Genomic DNA, 27927 nt, shown 5'->3' on the forward strand with positions numbered 1-27927 from the left:
ATCAAAATCAGCTCTTGATACCAGGTTTTAGTTGACAATATGGAAATATAACCCTCCCATAGTTGGAAACATTGTCATCTTGTTGCTCCTTCTGACGTGTCCCCTCTACCCAGTACATATTCATTATGTTCATTATGAATGACATGTTCTCCAAAAATAACCGAGGGCTCCTGAGGTTTGTTCCACACCTGTAAGATCACATTTCTACCCGCTGAGGTGGATATTATGTTTATCCGTCTTGTACACATCCCTATCTATGTAGCCCAGGAGCGCTAGAATTTAGTATAAACCCGCGGTCTGCTTAGCTGTGAGAATTATGAGGTATATACAGGTTTTGGGCCTCTGGAGATACAGGAATCTTCCCATTCACTGGCTGTGAACAGAGACTTTAAAAATGATGAAGAAGACAGAACGCCCCCTTAAGAGTCTCTGAAGAGGGGACCCATACTAGTCATATAATGATACCGCACACATGACCATTTCTCACTGATAATTGGCTTTTTAGTTTCTCCTCAGGAATATCACACGTCTATTTTTAACAAACATGTGAATCTTGGTAGTCGCCTCCTGCACGGCGCCGGCATTTTAACTCTTTGGTAACCACTGTAGAATACACTAATGCCTAGGGGTATGTTCACACGGCGTAATGTGGAAAGGAATCTGAGGAAGTCTCCCACCTCAGAATCCACTCCAAAGACCAAGCCTGTGACACCCGCTGTGGAAACCTGTAGCCGAGCCTTAGCTACTTGCTTCGGGCTTTGAACATGTTATTATAGAGTAGGGTGAATTAAACATGAGGCCTTGCACCCCAGAATCTGCGGTGGTAAAGCCTCCGAAACCACGGGAAGATCGAGCAGGACACTTCTTTATTCAACACACTGATAGGTCGAGGCAGACATGGACCAGTTTTTGCAGTGGTTTTGAGGGAGAAGACCACCTAAAATTCCTCTCCAAATGGTGCCATGTGAACGTGACCTAATAGGACAGTATCCAATATTCAGATTAACAATTCCTCTGCAATAAAAGGGTTTTCCAGGAATGATGCTGTGTATTGATGGCCTATTCTTAGGATAGGATCACCAGGACTCCTACATATCAGCTGTATGAAGAGGCCATGTGTTAATGACATCACAGTCATCAGTCCATGATACAACAGCAGCTCAGTCTCCTCCACATGAATGGGGCTGAGCTGCAATAACAAGCACAGTCCCTAGGATATGTAGGGTACAATGCTTGGCCTTTCATGAAGAGGCCACAGTGCTGTGGCCTCACCAGCTAGTTGATCAATGGTGCTCCTTCGTGTCGGACCCCCACCTGTCACATATTGATGATCTATTCTAAGGGTAGGTCAACAATATCTAACTACACTAATAGGCTAAAACCCTACATTGCAGAAATATGAACAAAATGAAAAAAAAAAGCTGCGGAAAAACTGAATTTTCAAAAACACAGCTCAACCAAAGCCTTTGGTTGACTAAGAGTATTAATGAGTATGGTCTATTTAATATAATATTCCACAATTAAGAAGATGAGATTGTTGGTGTCACGTTAAATAATGGCACACAAAGCCTGGTTACTGACAAATCTGTTCTTCTTCTGGTTAAAATCACAGAAAGAGCAGGATGGGAACTCCTCAAACAGGGTGAGAAATAACTCAAGGATGACAACAGCAGACTGACAGTAGAACTACAAAACCCTCTTTTCATATTAGAAAACAGGAAGCCATTGCTATGTAAAAATGTCTGGGAAAATGTTCTATGAACACATGAGACAAAAGTAGAAGTTTGTAACACAAATGCCCAACACTATGTTTGGAGGAAAAAGAATATTAAAGAGGGCACTGCACACAAGGCATCCCAGAAATGATCCAAAATGTGTTGTAAATCATATCTGCATCTACAGGTAACAATGGTGAGGTGACTGCTGCTAAAGGGGACCTACAGAATAGTTGATAAACGTATGATCCCTGGGGATTTAACCATTGCAGCCATTACAGATACACAATACCGTTCTATTCAAAATCTTTGGGACTGCAATGTGCTTGGCTATCTCCATCAATCCCTTAGAGTCCTAGCAATAGAAACCCAGAACACATTTATTATAGATAGGTGCTGGGGTTTTTTGGTAGGCTAACTCCTTTTAATGAGAAAATTATGTCTGCCTGTTGCCACACCAGGAGGTCACTGCATTCCATTTCTCCATTGACCTCAATACCACAACAGTTCGCAGTGATCTCCCCCTAGTGGTTGTGGCAGGCAGGCATAATTTTACCATGTAGCCGTATGTCTTTGTAAAGAGAAATAGGGTCTGTGGATTTTTGTGTAAGAGCCTGTTCAGATGACCGAGTTCATTGGCCAATGTGGCTCTCGTGTGCTGTCTGAGGGGGTTCTTTGAAATCAATGGAGGACAGAAGGCACTCGGATTACACTTGGATGTCATCCGAATGTCATCCAAGTGATTTCCGCTAAAATATCGGTCCTCCTCTGCCTGCCCACTTGGTTGTGTGCATGAGGCCTAAGAATAATGGCGCACTATCAGTGTCAGTAGTAATGATGTGGGTACTTGTAAAGGGGATTTATCCCTGTAATATAATATACCCTTGTATATGCTCAATGGTCTAACATGTCAAGAATCAAATTCACAAATTATGTGGTCATCTGTCATTGTGCTTTCTGTCTATGGTAGTGGTAGTTCAGTAGACCAGGGCAGATTGCCATGGTTATTGGGTTAATATAGTAGAGCAGAAAACGGACTTACGGCCTTCTCCTATTCCAGATTTTTGGAAATTGCCTGTACACAAGTCTATGTAAGCCTACGCTGTGATGATGGATGTGCTGATACCCTTAGATATGTGAACAAGCTTTGCTTCCCTTCCTGGCCTTAGGTAGAAAGTGCAATCCATGCGGAAACAGCTCCGGGATTACTTACTTCCAGAATCCAGCTCCTTTTGTATGAGCTGAGTCCATTGAAGCCTGAATATTACAACATCCCGGGGCTTTTGTTTTTGGGACAATAGGGATTTGACTTGACGGCAGGACTGACCAGCGAGATGAAAATCTATGGAAATCTGCTGAGAAGGAGCGGGACGTGGATGAATCCATGCCATGTTTTACCCCGTGTCTCGCTGACAAGTAGCTAAGCCTCCCCTTAAATCCACACAGTCCAACCAGAGCTGAAAACGCAATTGCTTGCAATAGTCACACATCAGTAGCCCAGCAGTTCCATGGACATAGCACTCGGGTGACCTTTGACTGTCTGTGAATGACAAATCAAAACCCAGCATTAGCTAAAGCAGCTGGAGACAGAAGCCTCGGATCCTCCGCATAGAAAATGAAAGAATCTGCCCAGCAAGGTAAGTGAGCTCCTAATATATAGACCATGGGGGATGTGGAGCAATGTGCAGATACCCATCTGAGCATCATCCCTACTGCGGATCTAATTATAGGGAGATCAATGGAGGTGAGGGATCTGATCCGTGCACATGATAGATGTATATGCATATAACTATAGAGAGACTAATACAATTCCATCTGTATACTATACCATGTATCATATAATACACTTTATCCCGACCGGAGAAAGATCACTTCTGGATACGGTGCTGGCTATAAACATGGAGGCATGGGAAAGAGGGGGAGGGGTAGAAAAAATGGAGGACTTAAAAATAAATAATGGGAATATGAGAAATAAAGTGGGATATTATCTGTACACGTGCAGGACAATCACAATGTTTCCGACTTGTACACTGTCCCCGGCTATGAAGGAGTTAATTCATAGAGAGGCATCTCTGGGGCTGTAAAACGGACTCCATCTTCCTTGCTGTTGCTGAGGACATGGATGTGCTATACCCACAGGGCTGCGGGGGTTTGTAGAGCCCGCTGGTAGATTATTATTATATGTGTTTTTTACGTCATCACATGCAGCATGTAGAGGCTGGACATTGCCCTTGAGCGGATGCCTATGTTATAGAGGGACCCCCTGGTTGCTGCCTGTATCTGCTGACTAGGCTGAAGCTGGATGCTCATATGTTAGGCTGCAATGCTAAAAGTTACCACATCTGATTGGTCGCGTCACTGCAATACATTGTGGCGAATGTTCAGAGATGCAAAATAGAAGGAGATCAATGACACATTGTATTTATAGAGTCAGCAGCCAGCTATTTACTTCAATGTCACTATAAAGAGACTGAAGGTGATTTATACCGAGTGTCAGCTATAAGGAGGATTCATAGAAAACAACATTGTAACCCAGACTATCAGATGTTCAGGAATACTGGGCAGGAATACTTAGGGGGAAACTGACAGAAGGGTAGCAGAAGGAACAGCGGAGGCTGCAGAGCTCCAAAACTAAGAGGGCCCATATAGACCGTGCTATTAGATACAGCTATTAGATACAGCTAATGATGAATATGGCAGGGGGTGAGGACAAGTCAATATGGCCTTTTTCTATGTTTTATTAAGGAGGCCAATAGTTACCCCTGCTGAACGTCTTATAACTTTCTTGTGGATTACTCTTTGCATTACTCATGTGCTCTGATATCAGATCTGCATTATACTTATAACAACATTCAATGTTTTTTCTTATGTTATGATGTCATAGTGTAGATGATAATGTGTGTATTATCTCTGTACTGTGACATCACTGTGTGTATTATCTCTGTACTGTGACATCACTGTGTGTATTATCTCTGTACTGTGACATCACTGTGTGTATTATCCTGTACTGTGACATCACTGTGTGTATTATCTCTGTACTGTGACATCACTGTGTGTATTATCTCTGTACTGTGACATCACTGTGTGTATTATCCTGTACTGTGACATCACTGTGTGTATTATCTCTGTACTGTGACATCACTGTGTGTATTATCTCTGTACTGTGACATCACTGTGTGTATTATCCTGTACTGTGACATCACTGTGTGTATTATCTCTGTACTGTGACATCACTGTGTGTATTATCCTGTACTGTGACATCACTGTGTGTATTATCTCTGTACTGTGACATCACTGTGTGTATTATCCTGTACTGTGACATCACTGTGTGTATTATCCTGTACTGTGACATCACTGTGTGTATTATCCTGTACTGTGACATCACTGTGTGTATTATCCTGTACTGTGACATCACTGTGTGTATTATCTCTGTACTGTGACATCACTGTGTGTATTATCCTGTACTGTGACATCACTGTGTGTATTATCCTGTACTGTGACATCACTGTGTGTATTATCCTGTACTGTGACATCACTGTGTGTATTATCCCTGTACTGTGACATCACTGTGTGTATTATCCCTGCACTGTGACATCACTGTGTGTATTATCCCTGTACTGTGACATCACTGTGTGTATTATCCCTGTACTGTGACATCACTGTGTGTATTATCCTGTCCTGTGACATCACTGTGTGTATTATCCTGTACTGTGACATCACTGTGTGTATTATCCTGTACTGTGACATCACTGTGTGTATTATCCCTGTACTGTGACATCACTGTGTGTATTATCCCTGCACTGTGACATCACTGTGTGTATTATCCCTGTACTGTGACATCACTGTGTGTATTATCCCTGTACTGTGACATCACTGTGTGTATTATCCCTGTACTGTGACATCACTGTGTGTATTATCTCTGTACTGTGACATCACTGTGTGTATTATCTCTGTACTGTGACATCACTGTGTGTATTATCTCTGTACTGTGACATCACTCTGTGTATTATCCTGTACTGTGACATCACTGTGTGTATTATCCCTGTACTGTGACATCACTGTGTGTATTATCTCTGTACTGTGACATCACTGTGTGTATTATCCTGTACTGTGACATCACTCTGTGTATTATCTCTGTACTGTGACATCACTGTGTGTATTATCCTGTACTGTGACATCACTCTGTGTATTATCCTGTACTGTGACATCACTGTGTGTATTATCCTGTACTGTGACATCACTGTGTGTATTATCCTTGTACTGTGACATCACTGTGTGTATTATCTCTGTACTGTGACATCACTGTGTGTATTATCTCTGTACTGTGACATCACTGTGTGTATTATCTCTGTACTGTGACATCACTGTGTGTATTATCCTGTACTGTGACATCACTGTGTGTATTATCTCTGTACTGTGACATCACTGTGTGTATTATCTCTGTACTGTGACATCACTGTGTGTATTATCTCTGTACTGTGACATCACTGTGTGTATTATCCCTGTACTGTGACATCACTGTGTGTATTATCTCTGTACTGTGACATCACTGTGTGTATTATCTCTGTACTGTGACATCACTGTGTGTATTATCCTGTACTGTGACATCACTGTGTGTATTATCCTGTACTGTGACATCACTGTGTGTATTATCTCTGTACTATGACATCACTGTGAATATTATCTCTGTACTGTGACATCACTGTGTGTATTATCTCTGTACTGTGACATCACTGTGTGTATTATCTCTGTACTGTGACATCACTGTGTGTATTATCTCTGTACTGTGACATCACTGTGTGTATTATCTCTGTACTGTGACATCACTGTGTGTATTATCTCTGTACTGTGACATCACTGTGTGTATTATCCTGTACTGTGACATCACTGTGTGTATTATCCTGTACTGTGACATCACTGTGTGTATTATCTCTGTACTGTGACATCACTGTGTGTATTATCTCTGTACTGTGACATCACTGTGTGTATTATCCTGTACTGTGACATCACTGTGTATATTATCCCTGTACTGTGACATCACTGTGTGTATTATCCCTGTACTGTGACATCACTGTGTGTATTATCCTGTACTGTGACATCACTGTGTGTAGTATCTCTGTACTGTGACATCACTGTGTGTATTATCCTGTACTGTGACATCACTGTGTGTATTATCCCTGTACTGTGACATCACTGTGTGTATTATCCTGTACTGTGACATCACTGTGTGTATTATCCCTGTACTGTGACATCACTGTGTGTATTATCTCTGTACTGTGACATCACTGTGTGTATTATCTCTGTACTGTGACATCACTGTGTATTATCTCTGTACTGTGACATCACTGTGTGTATTATCTCTGTACTGTGACATCACTGTGTGTATTATCCTGTACTGTGACATCACTGTGTGTATTATCCCTGTACTGTGACATCACTGTGTGTATTATCTCTGTACTGTGACATCACTGTGTATTATCGTGGTACTGTGACATCACTGTGTGTATTATCTCTGTACTGTGACATCACTGTGTGTATTATCTCTGTACTGTGACATCACTGTGTGTATTATCCTGTACTGTGACATCACTGTGTGTATTATCCCTGTACTGTGACATCACTGTGTGTATTATCTCTGTACTGTGACATCACTGTGTGTATTATCCTGTACTGTGAAATCACTGTGTGTATTATCTCTGTACTGTGACATCACTGTGTGTATTATCCCTGTACTGTGACATCACTGTGTGTATTATCCTGTACTGTGACATCACTGTGTGTATTATCCTGTACTGTGACATCACTGTGTGTATTATCTCTGTACTGTGACATCACTGTGTGTATTATCCCTGTACTGTGACATCACTGTGTGTATTATCTCTGTACTGTGACATCACTGTGTGTATTATCCTGTACTGTGACATCACTGTGTGTATTATCTGTACTGTGACATCACTGTGTGTATTATCCTGTACTGTGACATCACTATGTGTATTATCTCTGTACTGTGACATCACTGTGTGTATTATCCTGTACTGTGACATCACTGTGTGTATTATCTGTACTGTGACATCACTGTGTGTATTATCCTGTACTGTGACATCACTGTGTGTATTATCCTGTACTGTGACATCACTGTGTGTATTATCCTGTACTGTGACATCACTGTGTGTATTATCTGTACTGTGACATCACTGTGTGTATTATCTCTGTACTGTGACATCACTGTGTGTATTATCTCTGTACTGTGACATCACTGTGTGTATTATCCTGTACTGTGACATCACTGTGTGTATTATCCTGTACTGTGACATCACTGTGTGTATTATCTGTACTGTGACATCACTGTGTGTATTATCTGTACTGTGACATCACTGTGTGTATTATCTCTGTACTGTGACATCACTGTGTGTATTATCTCTGTACTGTGACATCACTGTGTGTATTATCCTGTACTGTGACATCACTGTGTGTATTATCTCTGTACTGTGACATCACTGTGTGTATTATCTGTACTGTGACATCACTGTGTGTATTATCTGTACTGTGACATCACTGTGTGTATTATCTCTGTACTGTGACATCACTGTGTGTATTATCTCTGTACTGTGACATCACTGTGTGTATTATCCTGTACTGTGACATCACTGTGTGTATTATCTGTACTGTGACATCACTGTGTGTATTATCTCTGTACTGTGACATCACTGTGTGTATTATCTCTGTACTGTGACATCACTGTGTGTATTATCTGTACTGTGACATCACTGTGTGTATTATCTCTGTACTGTGACATCACTGTGTGTATTATCTCTGTACTGAGACATTGCTGTCTGTATTATGCCTATGCATTGGGGAGATCAAAATAATCACAAACTTATTCTGAACTCTTTGCTGGTCATGATAGAATGGGTCCAATTACAGGATTTGTTATGGCGCCCCATGGTTATTTTTTATGTTCTTGATTCTAATCTATCAAGCACCCCCTAGATAGGAGTTACTATAGCTGGAAAAAATAAGGAAGATATCCATGAGATTGTCTGAAGCACTTTTGTGTTTGGATTTTAGTTTTTGAATATTCCAGCATTTTCCAGATTAAGGGTGTGAGATGTGATATTAAGTAAATCCAGGATTTCAATGGTCCTGATGGTTTTCAGTCTACTCTAGGTGCACCATTACGGTAAATAGAAGTAATCCATACGTCTGGTATACACTGGAGTATTTGATTCCAGACTATTTCCAAGTAGGAATTCTGATAAAATATAATATGAGTTGTCTAATGGCTGATAGCCCTTTGTCTGTTGTATTGATGGGCCAACTGGTCTGGAGCTCTTACTATGGTCGTGTTATTAGAGTATACAGAGACTATGCCGGCTATCAGGTTTTCTGGACTTCCAGGTATTATTGGGAAAGAGAAAAATGTGGAAAAAACAAACAAAACAGATCTAATGTTACGACCAAATCTAAAAAAAAAAAAGAAGAAACTTTGCAAACTGTTTTGGTATAAATTCTCTTGGGGCCCCGGCCTCAAATTGATGTGGAAATACCTTTCAGAGGGGTATTCCCATCTCGGTATTAATGGCTGAGACAAGAATACCCCTGTACACTACTAGATATTTAATCTATGGTGCCATATACTGGTGACCATATTGCAATGCCGTCTGTCTCGGTTACTGATATTGATAATAGCATGGTCAGAGATATACTGTATATACCGCACTGAGGGGCACATTCTGCTGCATAGCGGCTGTCTCTTTACTTGCCATGGCTTAGGGCATAGTCCGCACCTAAATGAAGTGTTACTTAATGAGCTCTATAGTCCTTTCCCTTATTAAAATAAATGACTATTCATGGATTAGACACGGCTCCCAGTGGTTTTATTAACATAGCAGATGATAGATTACTGTAATGACCTCAGAGACGCTACTATATACTATATCCACCTCAGCGTTGAATGGGAATAGGTGCATCTTGCAGTTGTTACCAGCCCTTGGAAATGTTCAAGGTCTAGTTGGCATCATATCCCTTACCCTGTAGCTTACCTTCTATACAGACAGCCCACACCAATGCTATGCAGCATGTGATAAGAGGTAGCCCTGTAATATATTGCTGAAGCTGCCTACTGCCACCACAAGGGGTATCTCATTGCATACAGATTTATACAACACCCAATGAGTACAATGTGAGCCTTAAAGGGTCCCTGGGTTTTCATCAATTGTTGAAATATGTGCAGGGTGCTCTTGGTTGGCAGTCTGTTCTCTGTCTATACAAGACTGTCTACTCCCTTCCCAATCTATTATTACTACTACCGGTGACTATCATGTAGGAGATCCAGAGACAGTGGACTGCAAATCCAGGTTATGATGCAGCTAAAAAGACCCCCGACACAGAAAAAGAGAAATCTTTGCACAATCTGCTTACTGTATATGACTAACAACCCATCAGTAATAACACAAACATCTAGATAGAAGTAGATACTCTCCAGACACTCACAGTCAGCGTGTGAGAAGCTAAAGACTCCTCTTTGTGAAGTGTATAGCCAGGGAAAGCTGTGTGGGAACATGCAGAGAACGTGAGAAGAGACCTGTCCCGCCCCTCTTACTAAGTTTCCTGCTGCTTTCTAAAGACAGACCTTCCTTAGTAACATGGAGTAAACAGCAAGTTAGGAAGGTGGAAATACCTAGTCAGATAGAAAACAGCAACATTTTGGTCCAGAATCACATGCTCTATTAAATGACACTAAATTTGTCTGAAAAGTTAGTGACCATTTAAGAACTCATATTCAGGAAGTTTTCCCCCTAGTGGTGACTGCAGACTGCAAATTTTAGTTACTATGTCATTTTTCTTTGCTTGTTTATTTTACCATTCTATTTTTTGTTATGGGGTCCTAAGATTGCTTTGCAAGCGCCAGCTTTTGCCATTGGTGTACTATACCTATATATACCTAGACAAATAGACTTTCTGTACTAGAAGAAATATGAAATTAGGAGTGGAAGGGAAGTAGCGGGCTGTTACTAGTTTTTTATAGGCTGGGACTGTGGTGGTATGAAACAGCAAGGAAAAGCAGAACCATTTAATATTTCCTATTCCACCCCACCCCCCACCCCCATCCTTTCAGGTTGACCCTGTCCAGCCCTGCCTATTAATGGTTCTTCATGACAATGTTAGAAATATTGGAAGAACTTCTGAGGGTCTGGCTATCCTTGTCTCCAGAAACGGATTCAGAAGGAAAACATTTCTGTGCTCTCATGTGTAAAAGAGATGAATGACAATCTTTTTAGGCTCCACGTATGGACCTTATATAAATATATTTTCTGTATACGTACCCTGTGACTGTATGGCAAAAAAAATCAAGAGAGGAAAAAGATGAACCGCAAATAGGGTGGAACACAAAAAAATATAAAAGACAAGCAGATCGGTGAAGTAAACAGAGGTGTAACATGAAGCTCCTGAGCCTCAATGCAAAATCTGTGCCAGGTCCCACAACTATAACATATTGTTCATAGTACTGGGCTCCTATTTTTGGAAAGAAACATCTTATAGGCCCCTAAAGACTCAGGATGTGACACTCAAGTTATGACCTGGAGTCCATGACCATCTCCAAACCCCATTCCTGTTCCCCATTCCCCTAACCCTTCTGTACAATGAAGAATGCACCATTATGACCCTTTGTGTGCAAGAACACAAGAACTGACACACATAGCAATCCTTCTGCCAAATATACATGTCTCATAAAAGTTAGGCCACACACGCTGTGCGTTTGTAAACAAGTCTCATCCACATGCTGCCACTGCAATCTGCAATGCAAAGCGACTTGCACTGCAGGCTTTACCTATACAATACTAAGGTTGTAAGATGTGGGGACCCGCAGTGAAGCCTGTAGGTAAGACGCACCCAAATCCACCTGATTCCCCTGCATGAAAATCTCCAGCATATCAGGTTAGCAAATAAATCTGAAATACTCTGCACTGTTGGGAACATACTTTATTCACTATCACAATACAAGGCAACATAGTAACACTGGTAACAGATTAGGATGGGAACACTTTTCTGTCCCCCACCAGAACCCATGATACCATTCCAGTTGGGGTTTTCTCCCTCTGAATCGCTGCCTCCTTTGCTATATACAAATACAGTTTTTGGAGCAATGAGAGTGTTGTCATTGCTCCACAGAAGTATGAGCCAACATCCTCATTGCTCCAAAGACCTAACGGAGGCAGCGATTCACTAGGGAAACCACCTTATGAGTCAGATGACCCTAACCTATCTACCTGCGGGGATGGGAGATATGCTGGGTTCTAGAGACACACCATAAACTATTATTCAGATGACGAATACAATCTGATACCATTGAGGTTTAGAAATTCATGATTAGAGATGAGCGAGTACTGTTCGGATCAGCCGATCCGAACAGCACGCGCCATAGAAATGAATGGATGCACCTGGTACTTCCGCTTTGACGTCGGCCGGCCGCTTAACCCCCCGCGTGCCGGCTACGTCCATTTATTTCTATGCGAGCGTGCTGTTCGGATCGGCTGATCCGAACAGTACTCGCTCATCTCTATAATGATCAATACTACACAACACTTCAAGAACATTGACCTGTCTCCTGTCAGTCACTTCACAGGTCACAGACTCTTGCACACTTCTACATGAGCAATTCTGATACATAATTCATAATATACACATTGGACCCCGAGACAATTCACCAATAATTGTAGACTTGGACGGTACCAGTAGCAGCTGCTTCCATGAGATTAAAGGGCAAGTGCCGAGATCAATAATACATCAATTCATCTACCTGCAAAAAGTAAGAAACCCACTAAAGTACAAGCGCTGCTATCAATAATATATCAGGGCTACCCCAGAAATAACATATCCAGGGCTACAAACAGAGGCGTCTCACATTAAGTTTCCACAACAGGTTAATAGTAAGTGTGCCCAGTTGCTCATTTATGTTCTCATCCCCTCCATCACACTAAATAATACAATCAGCACAAGCACCAGAGAGTATTTTGTACTTCACCCACTATATGTAAGTCTATTCCCTCAGATATTTTTTTCTCTAAGTCTCGGTGCCAGTAATTCCATCCTATTTTGGGTTAGAGCGTGGTTTCTGGCCCTTTTTATAACCATCCCTGGGTAGCCCCTGTGACGCAATCTCCGTTCTAGGTCATCCGCTTTTGTATTGAATTCTTGAATTCCTGAGCAGTTCCTGCGAATACGCAGGAACTGACCCTTCGGAATACCGTTCCTCATTGGTTTAGGATGGAAACTATCATATCTCAGCAAACTATTTGTTGCTGGGTTTTTTTTCGGAAAACTGTGGTGTTTACCGTCCCATCCTCCTGGATCCCAATTAGTAAGTCCAGAAACGAAATTTCTTTTGGATGAATCTCTACTGTGAAATGGAGATTTATTTGATTCTCATTCAGGGAGTCTACAAATGCCCAAAATTCCACCTCCGTACTGCCCCAGAAGAGGAGGACGTCGTCGATGTACCGTATCCACAGCAACACCGACGACGTCCACACCTCCATTTAAAATTCCCCCAGATATACCATTTTATGGATCTATGTCCAATGTACACATGCCTACTTTGTCTCTCCACAAAAATTCGCATAAATAAAATGTAATCTTTATTCACTTGCTAAAAAAAGGAACGCAACTAGTCATAGTGTCTATACTGGATGGTTGTTCTGCAATCTTTGTCTTTTTTTAACATGTGAATAAATGTTACATTTTATTTATACAAATATTATCCTAAAGACACTGGTGCTTTTACCTTTTGAAAATCGACTGCATCTTTTTTCCTTGGTCCAGGAAATCCTCTGTGATCTGTGCCAAATTTGAATCAACTCTGTATCTAGGGGTGAGCTGTGAAGAAATGTATTTGTTGTTTAAATTCATACCTGCTTTATATCTTATCTAATGTAATCACTAACCTCCCAACAAAGCGAATTACAAGTATCCATAGGGACCATAGCAAAGTTTGAAATGGAGCACCAGGGCACCCTGACCATCTGTACAGAGATATAACACACAGTGATGTCACAGTACAGGATAATACACACAGTGATGTCACAGTACAGGATAATACACACAGTGATGTCACAGTACAGAGATAATACACACAGTGATGTCACAGTACAGGATAATACACACAGTGATGTCACAGTACAGGATAATACACACAGTGATGTCACAGTACAGAGATAATACACACAGTGATGTCACAGTACAGGATAATACACACAGTGATGTCACAGTACAGAGATAATACACACAGTGATGTCACAGTACAGAGATAATACACACAGTGATGTCACAGTACAGGGATAATACACACAGTGATGTCACAGTACAGAGATAATACACACAGTGATGTCACAGTACAGGGATAATACACACAGTGATGTCACAGTACAGGGATAATACACACAGTGATGTCACAGTACAGGATAATACACACAGTGATGTCACAGTACAGAGATAATACACACAGTGATGTCACAGTACAGAGATAATACACACACAGTGATGTCACAGTACAGGATAATACACACAGTGATGGCACAGTACAGGATAATACACACAGTGATGTCACAGTACAGGATAATACACACAGTGATGTCACAGTACAGAGATAATACACACAGTGATGTCACAGTACAGAGATAATACACACACAGTGATGTCACAGTACAGGATAATACACACAGTGATGGCACAGTACAGGATAATACACACAGTGATGTCACAGTACAGGGATAATACACACAGTGATGTCACAGTACAGGGATAATACACACACAGTGATGTCACAGTACAGGATAATACACACAGTGATGTCACAGTACAGGGATAATACACACAGTGATGTCACAGTACAGGGATAATACACACAGTGATGTCACAGTACAGGGATAATACACACAGTGATGTCACAGTACAGGATAATACACACAGTGATGTCACAGTACATAGATAATACACACAGTGATGTCACAGTACAGGGATAATACACACAGTGATGTCACAGTACAGGATAATACACACAGTGATGTCACAGTACAGGGATAATACACACAGTGATGTCACAGTACAGAGATAATACACACACAGTGATGTCACAGTACAGGATAATACACACAGTGATGTCACAGTACAGGGATAATACACACAGTGATGTCACAGTACAGGGATAATACACACAGTGATGTCACAGTACAGGGATAATACACACAGTGATGTCACAGTACAGGATAATACACACAGTGATGTCACAGTACATAGATAATACACACAGTGATGTCACAGTACAGGGATAATACACACAGTGATGTCACAGTACAGGATAATACACACAGTGATGTCACAGTACAGGGATAATACACACAGTGATGTCACAGTACAGGATAATACAGTGATGTCACAGTACAGGATAATACACACAGTGATGTCACAGTACAGGATAATACACACAGTGATGTCACAGTACAGGGATAATACACACAGTGATGTCACAGTACAGAGATAATACACACAGTGATGTCACAGTACAGGGATAATACACACAGTAATGTCACAGTACAGGGATAATACACACAGTGATGTCACAGTACAGGATAATACACACAGTGATGTCACAGTACAGAGATAATACACACACAGTGATGTCACAGTACAGGATAATACACACAGTGATGTCACAGTACAGGATAATACACACAGTGATGTCACAGTACAGGGATAATACACACAGTGATGTCACAGTACAGGGATAATACACACAGTGATGTCACAGTACAGGATAATACACACAGTGATGTCACAGTACATAGATAATACACACAGTGATGTCACAGTACAGGGATAATACACACAGTGATGTCACAGTACAGGATAATACACACAGTGATGTCACAGTACAGGGATAATACACACAGTGATGTCACAGTACAGGATAATACAGTGATGTCACAGTACAGGATAATACACACAGTAATGTCACAGTACAGGATAATACACACAGTGATGTCACAGTACAGGGATAATACACACAGTGATGTCACAGTACAGGATAATACTCACAGTGATGTCACAGTACAGGATAATACACACAGTGATGTCACAGTACAGGATAATACACACAGTGATGTCACAGTACAGGATAATACACACAGTGATGTCACAGTACAGAGATAATACACACAGTGATGTCACAGTACAGGGATAATACACACAGTGATGTCACAGTACAGGATAATACACACAGTGATGTCACAGTACAGGGATAATACACACAGTGATGTCACAGTACAGGATAATACACACAGTGATGTCACAGTACAGGATAATACACACAGTGATGTCACAGTACAGGATAATACACACAGTGATGTCACAGTACAGAGATAATACACACAGTGATGTCACAGTACAGGGATAATACACACAGTGATGTCACAGTACAGGATAATACACACAGTGATGTCACAGTACAGGGATAATACACACAGTGATGTCACAGTACAGGATAATACACACAGTGATGTCACAGTACAGGATAATACACACAGTGATGTCACAGTACAGGGATAATACACACAGTGATGTCACAGTACAGGATAATACACACAGTGATGTCACAGTACAGAGATAATATACACAGTGATGTCACAGTACAGGGATAATACACACAGTGATGTCACAGTACAGGATAATACACACAGTGATGTCACAGTACAGGGATAATACACACAGTGATGTCACAGTACAGAGATAATACACACAGTGATGTCACAGTACAGAGATAATACACACAGTAATGTCACAGTACAGAGATAATATACACAGTGATGTCACAGTACAGGGATAATACACACAGTGATGTCACAGTACAGAGATAATACACACAGTGATGTCACAGTACAGGGATAATACACACAGTGATGTCACAGTACAGAGATAATACACACAGTGATGTCACAGTACAGGGATAATACACACAGTGATGTCACACTACAGGATAATACACACAGTGATGTCACAGTACAGGATAATACACACAGTGATGTCACAGTACAGGGATAATACACACAGTGATGTCACAGTACAGGATAATACACACAGTAATGTCACAGTACAGAGATAATATACACAGTGATGTCACAGTACAGGATAATACACACAGTGATGTCACAGTACAGAGATAATATACACAGTGATGTCACAGTACAGGATAATACACACAGTGATGTCACAGTACAGAGATAATACACACAGTGATGTCACAGTACAGGGATAATACACACAGTGATGTCACAGTACAGGATAATACACACAGTGATGTCACAGTACAGAGATAATACACAGTGATGTCACAGTACAGAGATAATACACACAGTGATGTCACAGTACAGAGATAATACACACAGTGATGTCACAGTACAGGATAATACACACAGTGATGTCACAGTACAGGGATTATACACATAGTGATGTCACAGTACAGGATAATACACACAGTGATGTCACAGTACAGAGATAATATACACAGTGATGTCATAGTACAGAGATAATACACACAGTGATGTCACAGTACAGAGATAATACACACAGTGATGTCACTGTACAGGATAATACACACAGTGATGTCACAGTACAGAGATACTATACACAGTGATGTCATAGTACAGAGATAATACACACAGTGATGTCACAGTACAGAGATAATACACACAGTGATGTCACTGTACAGGATAATACACACAGTGATGTCACAGTACAGGATAATACACACAGTGATGTCACAGTACAGAGATAATACACACAGTGATGTCACAGTACAGGATAATACACAAAGTGATGTCACAGTACAGGGATAATACACACAGTGATGTCACAGTACAGGGATAATACACACAGTGATGTCACAGTACAGAGATAATACACACAGTGATGTCACAGTACAGGGATAATACACACAGTGATGTCACAGTACAGAGATAATACACACAGTGATGTCACAGTACAGAGATAATACACACAGTGATGTCACAGTACAGAGATAATACACACAGTGATGTCACAGTACAGGGATAATACACACAGTGATGTCACAGTACAGGGATAGTAAACAGTCAACATACTCCTCTCCTGCTGCCATCAGCTCTGTTTTAGTAATGTACCAGCTTTGTTTGCACTATCCTGTACATGCTTGCAAGTATATTCAATCTATTGTTCCCTACTATCGGCTATTTCTAGTGTTCTTAAAGGGATGACAGGTCCAGTGTACTCCCTGCCCACCCATGATCACTACTTCATATCACATATCTCCAGTCTTCCAGTTCTGAAACTTTTACAGGTATTGGACTGACAGATATCAGCCATGCCACCTATAGCTTATAATACTGCTTCTGTACCTTTAAGAATGATCTAAGCTATAGGGACTTCTATACCATGTGTTCTGAAGACATCCTCTAACCTGCTACACACATTGAATATTTCCGCTCTCGTGTTGGATAATAGTATTTCTGGCTGTGAATGTAATTTAACCAGAAAACGACCTAACAACCGGAAGTAATTACATTTCATTAGTTAGGGCCATTATTAGGTATATATTATATATTATACGTATTGTGCATGGACATAATGTCATTTGAGCTGTAATCTCCTGCAAACATATACAGATGATTTCCTTGTGTATTACCGCTAACCAGTAATGATCGACATCACTAATAGTAATAGAGAAGACAAGGTGTACGAGTGACATCATTACTTACTACTGAAAACCTGCTCTAGAGCGTCCCATCAGTCATTACCTATATATAAATATATATATATATAAATATATGTATATATATATATATATATATATATATATATATATATATACACACACTGTCTACCAATAAGTATTTGGACACCCATGCAAATGCAACAGTGATTGTCAGAATATGCCCCGAGTCGGCAGATCCCCGAAACTGCAGTCGTCCAAAATCAGTGAAAGGACTAACCTGTCTTCTCTAAGAAAATGGAATTAAAAATACCAGTTGTGGAAAGCCCTGGAGGGTTGAGGCTGTAATGGCCGCTCTTGGAGGCGCTACCAACTACTGAATATGAATAAATGTTGTTCTTCTATTCTACCACGTGTCCAAATACTTATTGGTAGACAGTGTATATACAGTATATATATCACATACACTATATACAGGGAATCATACCATCAGGGGCCTACACAGAAATCATTGGGATCCATGTATTCCTATCTATTTATCTATCTGATCAAAAAGACTGACCATTTGTGTTCGTTTGTGTCTGTTTTTGAGCAATACGTTTTTATTTTTCTTCCCCCTTCTCCAGTCTAAGCATGTGCAGAGGGAAAAATAGATTGTAAAACAGACACAAACTGTCCGTTTTCCATAGACCTCAATGTTAAAAATTAAATGGCTTGGTTGCTGTTGGTTTGGAATCCTTATTTTTAGTACGGAGACAAAGTTCTGCAAGTTCTACTTCGCTCTCCGCACAAAAAAGCTGAAACCAGATGGAAATGGCACACACTGATACATACTGATTACTTTTAAAACTCATTGAAATCTATGGGTTTTAATCTGGACAGTTTAAAATCAGTTTTTGAAGATTTCAGATACTGATTTATGCATCACAGATGCGCTATAAGCACAAGGCGGACTCTTACAATATATAATATAATATACCCCATATTAGCCATAAGTTTTTTTTGGAAACGATTTCCCTTCTCCCCGTTGCTCAAGTCCAGGCAAACAGCAAAGATGTAGAGAACTGGTTGTGTAAAGCGTATAAGTACGGTAATATGTTCATACTACTTTTCCACATACTGCCCAGATTTTTACTGTTATTTTCCACGTGTTACAGTATATGTACAGTTCTGTAAAATGCTCAGAATTTTTTAGGGCAAAATTTACAATAACAATCTCTGGGTCCATTCACACGGAGTAACGTGCCGTGTGATGTGGCATGTATACGGCGTGTGAGACTTTGCGCAAAATCATGGCCGCAAAATAACGCGGCGTTTACGATTCAGGCTCCCATTGAAATCAATGGGAGCTTTTACGGCGCGCAAAGTCTCACACGCCGTATACGTGCCACATCACGTGGCACGTTACTCTATGTGAATGGACCCTTTAGCTGCTTCGCAGGTAGCGAGTTCCCTCAAAGTATATTTTCACAGTGGTTTTGATAATGTGCCCCAGCATTGCACCGATATAAATACTTGTGAACAGAACACCATGTCTATGGTCAGCTCCACATTTTTATATTGATGTCGCAAAAATCAGCATAAACAATATCATAAAATCACAATTAAAATGACTTTATAGTGCTCTATAGAAATTACTGCTGGTATAAAGCTAATTCTGTATGATATGGTGATGTACCCACTAAAGGGAAAAATGAGAGAGGCCCAAAATTATTGAGGAATAGGAAAGTCACACAGCACTAACATGTAAGTGCACTGGAGCGCAGACCTCACAGTGAACACTAGAGGGGGCTAGTACATTAAAAATCATATTACAATATACACTCTAGTTATCTATCTATCTATCTATCTATCTATCTCCTATCTATCTATCTATCTATCTATCTATCTATCTATCTATCATCTATCTATCTATCTATGGAAAAAAAAATAAGAACAGCATAAGAATATGACATTTATACTAGATGACTAGAAATAATAACATGATGGAGGATGTGCCTAAAGGGGTTGTCCAGGAAATACAGAACTGGGGCAGGAGACCGGAAAAGGTGAAACAAAAAAAAACCCATAATCGCCCGCTGCCCCGACGCTCAGGAGGATTTCTGTTGGGACAAGCCCCTGGGCACTGCTGGCCCGGACACCAGTGGAGGACACCAGAGCACCAGGGACAGGTGAGTATGGGTTTTTTGTTATGTCACCTTCCCCAGCCTCCTGCCCCAGTTCTCTATTTCCTGGACAACCCCTTTAACTTATGACTAGACACATAGATTGATATTAGCGGAAAACTCAACTCAGCCCATTGCACACCTAGCCACACCCTCTACTTGGAAAATGGCAGAGTAAAACTGTCACTAGGCAAATGTCTGGTGCAAATAGAATTTAAAGAGTTGCAAAACAGAAAAGTGGAATAGGGGCACAATAAATCTCCCCCAATGTATAAAGGAATGGATAAGTCATATGTCTAGTATGGGGGACTCCTTCTGAGATGAAATCCTCCTCTGATTGGACAGTGTCAGAGCTCTGAATCCCGCCCCTCTCTCTGCTTTGTACCAAGAAACCACCCACTTGACTGTAAACAGACTAATTAGCATATCGGATGACAAAAGGAACTGCTAGGAATGCTGGGAGTTAAAGGACTGAGCCAGAATCAGTAGTGGGGGTGATATAAGGCACTGTTTAAACCCAACATTAAAGCTATATACAAAGAGCTCCCTCTAGTGGTGGCTGCAAGAAGCCAAAATTTTATAATTTAACCCTTAAAAGGGTTGTTTTAGAGGTGAAGATTTGTGCAGAAGTAGTAAAACTACTCAAAAAATGTAAAACTTACTATAAATTTTAATCCGTTCCTGCTGCAGCCATTTTTAGGCTTTAGTTTTTACTCCCTGCCTTCCAAAAGCCATGTTATTTTTCCATTCACACCGCTGTACGAGGGCTTTATTTTTGCAGGATGCATTGTACTTTGTAATCGGATGATTTACTCTTCCATACAATGCACTGGGAAATTGGAAAGAGATTCTGAATGAGGTGAAATTTGTCAATAACTGCGCTTGTGCGACTTTCTTAGGGGTTTTGATTTTACGGCAGATTTATGAGGACTGTTGTTACTCACGCCAGTGTTTCCAGTCCCAGTGCCGGCAGAGGCTGCACCTCATACATGATGAATGATGACACCTCCTTATACATGAGATGTAACCTCTACCGGGAGATTCTTCTACACTGCACAATGCTGACTATAATGCCAATTAAAGGCAATGGTCACCTGATATCTGCAGTGACCGCAGCCTTTATAACTTCTGCTATTAAGAGACTCAAAATTAAATTTTACCTTTTAATCCAAGCCAGAATTGGTAATGGAGTCTAAAGGAGACAATCAATTGCGAGGCTGGATATAGTGAGGAGTGTGAGAACATCGGCTGAACCCGAGACCTGACATCTGACCAGCAGCAAGCTCTAAAAGAGGTTTATAAAAACTAGAACAATGATATAGCAGAAGTGTCACCTATAGATCATCATGATCAGCTTTCATAGCATTCCACCTAAGCGAACTATGAGCACAAGAGGGAGCTGTTCTCACCTACACAATGCAATCTCTGACCTCCATTGAGTTATTATACAGTACATGGATGGGTGGGCTTATTAAAGGGCCATCACCCTGTTATTGCTACATCACAGTTGTTATATTGTGGAGGTCCGGGTGCCGAGACCCCCACCAATCACTATAACCTGTTCCCGGGACTCTCGTTTGAAAAGTTTTCATCTTCTTTTAACATTACAGTGAATGGAGACAAATGCAGATGGAGGATACTTTATCTGAGAATCAGTCATTCTGTCAACTTTTTAGTCCATTGTTCTGATCCTACAATGAATTGGACTTGAATGATGGCAGTGTGCACGTAGTCTAATATATATATATGTATTGTTTAAGTGTCATATGTATATATGTAGAATTCCTGCAATACAAATAGTACGCATTATATTTATACTATATGTATTTGTATAGCGTACCAGTTGACCCATGGCCTGTGGCTAAGTTCGCATCTCCACTAGATACTCTGCAGAAACCGCCAAAAATCGGAAGAAAGAAAACTCAGTGTCAATGAGTCTGCCGGTGTCTGTGGGTGACCGCTGTTTTAGCAGTCTGGCTCAGGCCCAGTTCACGTCTGTGTTCGGTATTCCAGGACCCCCCGAACGGAAACCTTTACGCATAACAAAGCAGTTACCTTTAGGAAACCCACAGACCCCATAGACTATAATGAAGTTCATGTAGTTTCCACTTGGTTTCCACACAAAATATGCAAAGAGAAAAGTGAGGCTTTCAGGACTTTTCTCTCCACATGTTTCATGTTTCAAGGATCCCATTATAGTCTATGGGGTCTGTGGGTGTCCTGAGGGTTTATGTGCAGTGTATGCATCATGTGTATATGTGTTATATATAAATTATCTGTCATGTGCATAGGATATTTGTATATAATATATATTATATGAATAGTATATAGATATATGTATATTATATGTAAATGATATGTATATATGTTCTTTGTATATTATATAGCACGTGTTGTATGTAGAATATATGTGTATAGTATATATGTGTCTTTTATATATTATATTGTGGTTCTTCTTACACCTCCAGTTTCCGTAGACCTCACCTCCCCAGCTCTGCAGCATATGGCCCCAGCTAATCCCCGGGCTGAGGGGCCAGGAATAGTCTGATATTGGGTGTATTACATAGGAGGGAGGGGAGGGGGAGGGCTCTGCCAGGACAATAGACACCTAGATGTGCCAGTGCCACCAGGGGGAGGCTCCATCCAGGCCAGTCCCTTCCCAGTGTAATCCCCTCAGCTCCGGGGAGAGGGAGGGAAGGTCACCCATGAGCCTGCTCGGTGCTTACCGGAAAAAGACCAACAATGACGGCTATGAATCTTTACAGCTGGTGGAGAGCAGCGCCGGAGACGCTAATAGCGACGGAGGAAGCGGCTGCAGCAGCAGGGAGCGGCCGGGGAGCAGGCAAGGAGTGAGCGGGGCGGCGGCGGCTGCATCTTCCCCCCCAGCATCCAGGAGCCCGGGCCGGCAGCAGCCAGACCTCAGCACCATGGACAGCTCAGGTACATCATGCGGGGATGTCTGTGTGTGTGTGTGTGAGGGCCAGAGCTGGATGTGGGGCCCTCAGCAACTATATACTGCTCCTATATGTGTGACATGTGGGGGCCCTGATCCAGTATAGACTGTATGTACAGTCCTGCTTCTATATATACTACATGTGAGGGTTATAAGCAAGTATCTACTGCATGTGTGAGGACTCTGCTCCTACCGTATATATGTGACATGAGGGGGCCCTGATCCAGTATAGACTGTATGTACAGTCCTGCTTCTATATATACTACATGAGGGGGCCCTGATCCAGTATAGACTGTATGTACAGTCCTGCTTCTATATATACTACATGAGGGGGCCCTGATCCAGTATAGACTGTATGTACAGTCCTGCTTCTATATATACTACATGTGAGGGTTATAAGCAAGTATCTACTGCATGTGTGAGGACTCTGCTCCTACCGTATATATGTGACATGAGGGGGCCCTGATCCAGTATAGACTGTATGTACAGTCCTGCTTCTATATATACTACATGAGGGGGCCCTGATCCAGTATAGACTGTATGTACAGTCCTGCTTCTATATATACTACATGTGGAGGTTATAAGCAACTGCATGTGTGAGGACTCTGCTCCTATATGTGTGACATGTGGGGGCCCTGATCAAGTATAGACTGTAGGTAGAGTCCTGGTTATGTATATGCTGCATGTGTGAGGACCCTGATCCTGTACAGTATATACTGCATGTAGGGACCCTGATCAGGTATAGACTATATGTAGGGGCCCTGATCAGGTATAGATTATATGTAGGGGCTTACATGTGTGAAGACCCTGTTCCTGAATATACCACATGTAGGGGGGCCTGATCAAGTATTTACTGCATGTGTGGGGGAGCTTGCTCCTGTATATGCAACATGGGGGGCTGAGTATGTGCTGTATGTGGGGGGCCCAAATCCTGTGAATGCTTATTAATGGGATCCTGATTCTGTGATGATTGTGGGGTCTTGATTTTGTGATTGTGGGTCCTGAGTCAGTGATGATTGTGGGGATCTAATTCTGGGATGATTGTGGGGTCCTGATAGAACCTAGCACTGTGTTTTGGGACCCTTCCCCATTCCAGTATGCTGATCCTGTGGATAGTGCATATGCAGCTCCTATTGCACATAAAAAAAACAAAAACCTGTCATCGCCTTTATATTTGCTCTTGTAGAGGGACTGCAATTATGAGAATTTCCTTGCTGCACGTGGGGGATGTCACAATGCAGTCAGCATGCTGTCTATGACAAATTATAGCTACACCCTGATATTCTGCACCCTAGGGTTATATTCATTCATTCTTTTCTTGTTATGCTTGCTTATGCACTTTACTACCCTGCACCCTAGAATTCATACAGTATGTATCCCAGTACATGGCCCCTTGTAACTCACTTCACTTCAGTATGTCTGTGTTGCTTCCCATAATCTAGCTGACTGTCCATGCTGTACGCACCCCAATACACTGTACTGGAATATTATACAGAAGCCCCCATCTATATACATCACAATAAGTGTCACATTCATACATATATATAATTTAGACATTGCAGCACTGTAATGTTGTATATATTACATCCCAATATTCATTTTCATACACCTCCTTGTATTAAACAGTGGGGGTTTCTACATACTAAATGCCCCCTCCCCTTATTACAGTAATGCCTATGCCTGCTGCCCAGTACACTACTCCCTTATAATCATGTACTGCAATGTATTCATGCTGTCTATGCCAGTTGTGGGTGTGTTACTTACACATTATATTTTGGCCGTACTACTGCACAAGGGACATATGCCTCAGCTCACTGCACCCCAGCTATAGTATGTATAGGAATGATTTGTATACCTGCTGCATACACCTCAAGATATTGCACCCCATTGTTGTGTTTGCTCCTGAGCTATAAACATACATAAACCTCAGTATTACTTTTTCCATTAACTAGTCTTCACACAGATGTAGCAGAGCTGAGTTGGTCATTTGTTACAGATAATATTGATTTAATTTGTTTTTTTTACATAGGACTGCAAGTAATCCTAGTCTATACCATATCTAGATGCACTGTGTCGCCCCAAGGAGTTACGTGACACATTCAGCACTGCTACATCTCTGTATATAGTTGCTGTTTGTGAATACTGATGTAGATTAGAGATTTCACTGCTGCACACGTGAGGGGCTTGTGTGCCACATGGAACACGTGGGGCGGTGGGCTATTTATAAAATGTTGATTCTGCCTGCGTGGTGATGTTTTAGTACAGATCATTATTTCTTGGCAGCATGGGGAATCTGTATGTGGATTGGTATTACTGCACTGTTATTAGGGTCAGGCCACCCATGAGGCCGCCATGTGTCTGCGCACTATATTCCCACCAGGGGCGGTCTACCTGTTGCCTATACAGTTGCTGCAGATGCAGCGTCCTATTGATTCAGTGTCTGAGCTGACTGCTATCACCGCTACACTAGATGTAGATTCTGTCACACCCTCTTTAAAGGGATCTTATCACTCAGACACAATTTTTTCTAGGTACCACGTCGGGATAGCCTTAAGAAAGCCTATTCATCTCCTACCTTTCGTTGTCTTCTCCGCGCCACCGTTCATCTACAATCCCGGTTTTTCTCGGTATGCAAATTAGCTCTCTCGCAGCACTGGGGGCGTCCCCAATGCCACGAGAGAACTCTCTCCAGTGCCACCTCCATCTTCATCAGCAGCATCATCTTCAGCCTCTTCTTCTGGCGGTGGCTTGTAACTTCTAGGCCTCGGGAAGAGCAGACTGCACATGCCCACAGGCCACGAGAAATTGGCCGCTTGCACAGTATTGTAAGCGCCCATTTTCTTGTGGCCTGTGGGCATGCGCAGTCTGCTCTGCCCGAGGCCTAGAAGTTACAAGTCACCGCCGGAAGAGGAGGCTGAGGAGCATGATGCTGATGAAGATGAAGCGGCACTGGAGAGAGTTCTCTCGCAGCATTGGGGACGCCCCCAATGCTCAGCAGGGTTTGGCCTGAGATTGGACCCTTGAGTATTTTTTTCAGCCATTCTTTTGTAGATTTGCTTCCGTGATTCGGATCATTGTCCTGGTGCATGACCAAACTGGGCAGATGGCCTCACACCTGACCCTAGAATACTTTGGTATCCTGGTCGACTCAATGGCTACAAGGTGCACAGGACCTGTGACTGCAAAACAAGCCCAAAACATCTCCCCTACTCTACTGTGCCGCATGGTTGGTATGAAATGTTTCTGCAGATGTGCTGGGTCTGTTTTTTGCCAAATGTGGCACTATGTATTATGGTCAAATATCTCCACTTTGGTCTCATCTGTCCAAAGAACATTGTTCCAAAAGTCTTGTGGTTTGCCATGTTTGGGTTTTTAAGAAATCAGAGAAGACACCAGGTTTGGGGCCATGAACCCCAGCAGCATGATAACATACTGCTGGTTTAGATGCTCCAAACCTGTTGCTAGACTTTCTTTAACACAAGTCTGAATGCTCCAGACCAGCAAACTGCCAAAACTTCTGCTTGTATCAAGGTGGTCACACTTGCTGATGATCAATCAGTCAAGGGCAATTGATTAGCAATGTCTGGCTGTTACTTATCCTCTTAATGCCTATGGAAGCAGTAGGTATGTACTTCACTTTTCACGCGCTACCTCTGCATTTTGGCCTTGTTTTGGATAGATAAATAAATAATGACAAGTTGGAATCTGTTTTGAGTTTTTGTACATCGGAGTTATTTACCTAAAGACCTTCTGAGGACCAGATTTTGTTTATCATGTCTTCATATGTAAAACTATAGAAATCAAAGAGAGTGTACTTTGTTTTTCCGATGGCTATATATCCTCTATCAACTGGATCATTAGAATGGGGGATTGCAAGTGCTCCTGAGTGCCCTCTGTGAATGGAGGGCGGCGTGCATGCTCGGCCACTATATTCACTTCTAATGGGACTGCCGAAGATTGCTGTCCCTGATAGAAGTGAATGGAATGGTGGATGAGCATGTGTAACACTTGTTCCATTCACATGGGGCACTTGTGGGTCCCTGTTCTTGTAACTTCAGGGGGTCCTGACAGGTGGACTCCATTGACCCTTGTAATGGATCCTCTTCTCAGTAGTAAATACAATCTAAACAGTACAAAGCAGACAACAGCTCTATATTGTTTGCACGGTTGATGCATTGAAGTTATTTACCAGATCTGTGGTGGGCTCGTTCGGTGGGTGCAGTTTTGCCCCATTTATACATATTATCAGCTAATCTGTACGCTTCCCAGTGAGGGAGATACGTTTCCTACAGAAGTATGGAAGGTGTCCAGAAAGTGACTCCAGCCCTCATCTCTCCAGATACATGATGGCTA

At 41.7% G+C, this 27927-nt stretch overlaps 1 protein-coding gene across 3 annotated transcripts in view; it reads left to right on the top strand.

Moving 5' to 3' along the window:
- Positions 1 to 3172: 3172 nt before the first annotated feature.
- The window catches only part of DNAJC6 (DnaJ heat shock protein family (Hsp40) member C6), a 48601-nt gene continuing 23846 nt past the window's right edge, over positions 3173 to 27927 (top strand). Inside the window, exons 1-2 of one of the 3 annotated variants that reach the window (XM_075287942.1) lie at positions 3173 to 3352; positions 23387 to 23561. In XM_075287942.1, coding sequence (XP_075144043.1) covers positions 23549 to 23561 — 13 coding nt within the window. In that variant the 5' untranslated portion in view covers positions 3173 to 3352; positions 23387 to 23548. Of the gene's footprint in view, positions 3353 to 23264; positions 23562 to 27927 lie in introns of those variants that run through there. The other 2 variants (XM_075287941.1, XM_075287940.1) reach the window with 2 other exon arrangements.

Source organism: Leptodactylus fuscus, chromosome 9 (assembly GCF_031893055.1).
Source record: "Leptodactylus fuscus isolate aLepFus1 chromosome 9, aLepFus1.hap2, whole genome shotgun sequence".
NCBI lineage: Eukaryota > Metazoa > Chordata > Amphibia > Anura > Leptodactylidae > Leptodactylus > Leptodactylus fuscus.